The following is a 2551-nucleotide window of genomic DNA, read 5'->3' as shown; positions in this document are numbered from 1 at the left end:
TAAGCCCACAACAGAAAAAAGAAGGCTTTTCTCTCCATGTGGGAGTTGAGCCTATATCCCTTTGTTAACGCAACTAAGGGTGTTACCTTTACACCAGCAAATCAGCCTCTCTTTTCCTGTCAAATTTAAAAGCTATAATAGTTCATGTTTGTTTTTTTACATGTAAACAAATTTTTAATATGTTTTCGGTGTGAATGGTTTATAATTAAGTAACTCTGTGATGGACTAGAATCCCGTTCAGAGAAATGTTGTGATCTTGATCACTTATATGTCATGGAGACCTGGCAAAAGGTTTTATGCACCTTTGTGTTCAAGAAGAGTATAATAAAGGTATGTGGCAATTAAAATGAGAGGAAGAAAAATATTACTAATTGGTTGAAATGGCCCTTTATTTTCATCGTTACAGTCTAAGATACGTTTTCAAGTTGTTGTACAATGATTATTCACAACACTAATATCCAATCTGTAGGTAGTTACATTTACCTTTTGTTGACTGCTAGAAGACAGACAATAAAAGGAGAGAGAGAGAGAGAGAGAGAGAGAGTAAGAGAGTCTAAACAAGTAGAGAGAATAAGAGCTGTATTAAGTGTTTCCTCTGTCGGTGCCAAAAGAAAAAGGGAAGAACCAAATTTGGGTTCTGTATTTATATTTATTGGAAAGCTGGATGTGGGTCAGAAAACAATGGAAAGTAATGAATTTATCTCCCTTGAACTGTATTTAACCCAAGAATGTTAATTTAAACAATAGAGCTTAATTAAAGGTGAAAGTTGACACTCATAAATTTCTAAGTGCAAGAAGAATAGAAAAGGAACTTGTAGAAAAATGTAGATTCAATTTTGAATCTTAGCTTAGAATCTAAGAAGCTATTCGTTACAAGAGAGAGCATTTAAGCCAGGTCTCCAGTTTGAGTATATCCTCCTCCCTTCACCAGTTTTAGAACCTTTGTAAAAGTCATGGATGCTGCCTTCCTTCCAGACCAAAAGATGGAAGTCAGTGTTCCCATTTATTCATGTTATATCGAATAGGCTCCAAAGAGGGCATTCTGTGGATTTAATTAGTTATTAATATTCCAACTTTTGTCGTGATAGCTGAAGAAGCAAAAAAATTGAGGGCAAAGTCTATTAAGAAGTAATTTATTTTTAAATCAAGAAATTAAAATTTTCTGGATATAATTACGGAAAGTTATGACCATAGATGGTGTTTTAATTTTTCAAAACTTCAAACCTTGATTCTTTAGAGAGTTTATAAAAAAATGTCCGCCTTCTCGATAGAAAAAAAAAAAAAAAAAAAAAAAAAAAAAAAAGGCAGCGCAGCATCCTTGGCTTTCAGAAATATTCTTTTCCCGCTCAGAACTGTCGAAGTATGGAATAGACTATTATTGTCTGTTGACGATTGTATCTTCCAAAAATTTCATGCTTCCCAAAAACATCGCTGACAACTTCTGAGTTGCCTATTGACCATTTCTTGTTTATGGCTCTTTTACTGTTAACTTTTCTGACATTTTGTATTTTATCCTGTGAACTGTGCAATGCACTTCAGGCTTTCGTTGCTATCTTTCTTTATTTGACTTATACGTCTCCTTTCTGTTCACTCTTTTAACTTTATCATCGGGATGTAGTGCACACGAACTCATTTTCTCACAAAATCATCTTTCTCTCCTACTTCAACCCCATTGTAGAATACTGGTGCGCGAACAAATAATTTCCTTCAGCGGGACAACATAAATAAATAAATAAGTAAATAAATAAATAAAGAGAGAAAGAGAGAAAGAAAGAAGCAAGCGAGTTAGATCTCTTTTTAAAAGAAGTAATAAAGGGCGAGGAAGCCAATTAGAGTAATCCCCCTTGTCTCGTCAATCATGGCGCATCAGTGGAGTTATGGACAAGTAAGTTAAATTTTTGTTTTGACTCATTGGTGACTTACAGTGTCCGATTCGAGTCAGAAAGAAAACACTAACGAAAACAAAAAACAAATCATTTACTGTTAAAATGGTACCCGTTTTAAACTACCCCGTTTCAAATTCTGATATATTTTCACCTGTGAACGACACGGAATACTTTCTAATTCTTATTAATTCGCCCCTTTTTTCCCCTTCTTTCTTCGTCTAAAATTTATTTTAGCAAATATTTCGATTTAAATATTTCTGTCTCTGATGAAATCTTTGAAAGAATGTAAAGGACATTCTCTGGAAGACTTTTAATTTCACAGAAAATTCTTTCGTTTTACCTCTTTCTTAAAAATACTCCGAAAAAAAAAAAAAAAATTTCACAAATGATTTTGAAATATTTCCGTTTTAATGAAGAGTTGCTTTTAAAAACAAAAGAAATACTAAAAATATTTATGGTCTGAATTGTCAAGGAATTTCATTTGCTCTTTGTTTCCAATTAACGAAATGATTTATCGTTTTTTGGGGTAATTAATGAATTTTATTTGAGAATTGTATTGTTTCTTTTTTCTTTTGTATGTTTAAATCAAAGAAGGGCTGGATCCCAATTTTTTTTAAGAAACAGACGTCGTAATTTCGAAATAAAATATGTCATCAGCAAATTAT

The 2551-nt window shown here is 32.6% G+C and overlaps 1 protein-coding gene across 1 annotated transcript in view; it reads left to right on the top strand.

Annotated features, from left to right (window-relative positions):
• Nucleotides 1-1745: 1745 nt before the first annotated feature.
• LOC106879429 (peflin) overlaps nucleotides 1746-2551 on the top strand; it is a 30552-nt gene continuing 29746 nt past the window's right edge. The window contains exon 1 of the mRNA XM_014928984.2: nucleotides 1746-1885. Within this exon, the coding sequence (XP_014784470.1) occupies nucleotides 1859-1885 (27 nt within the window). The 5' untranslated portion in view covers nucleotides 1746-1858. The remainder of the gene's footprint in view (nucleotides 1886-2551) is intronic.

Source organism: Octopus bimaculoides, chromosome 3, assembly GCF_001194135.2.
Source record: "Octopus bimaculoides isolate UCB-OBI-ISO-001 chromosome 3, ASM119413v2, whole genome shotgun sequence".
Classification (NCBI taxonomy): domain Eukaryota; kingdom Metazoa; phylum Mollusca; class Cephalopoda; order Octopoda; family Octopodidae; genus Octopus; species Octopus bimaculoides.
This window is presented reverse-complemented; position numbering and strand designations above follow the sequence as displayed.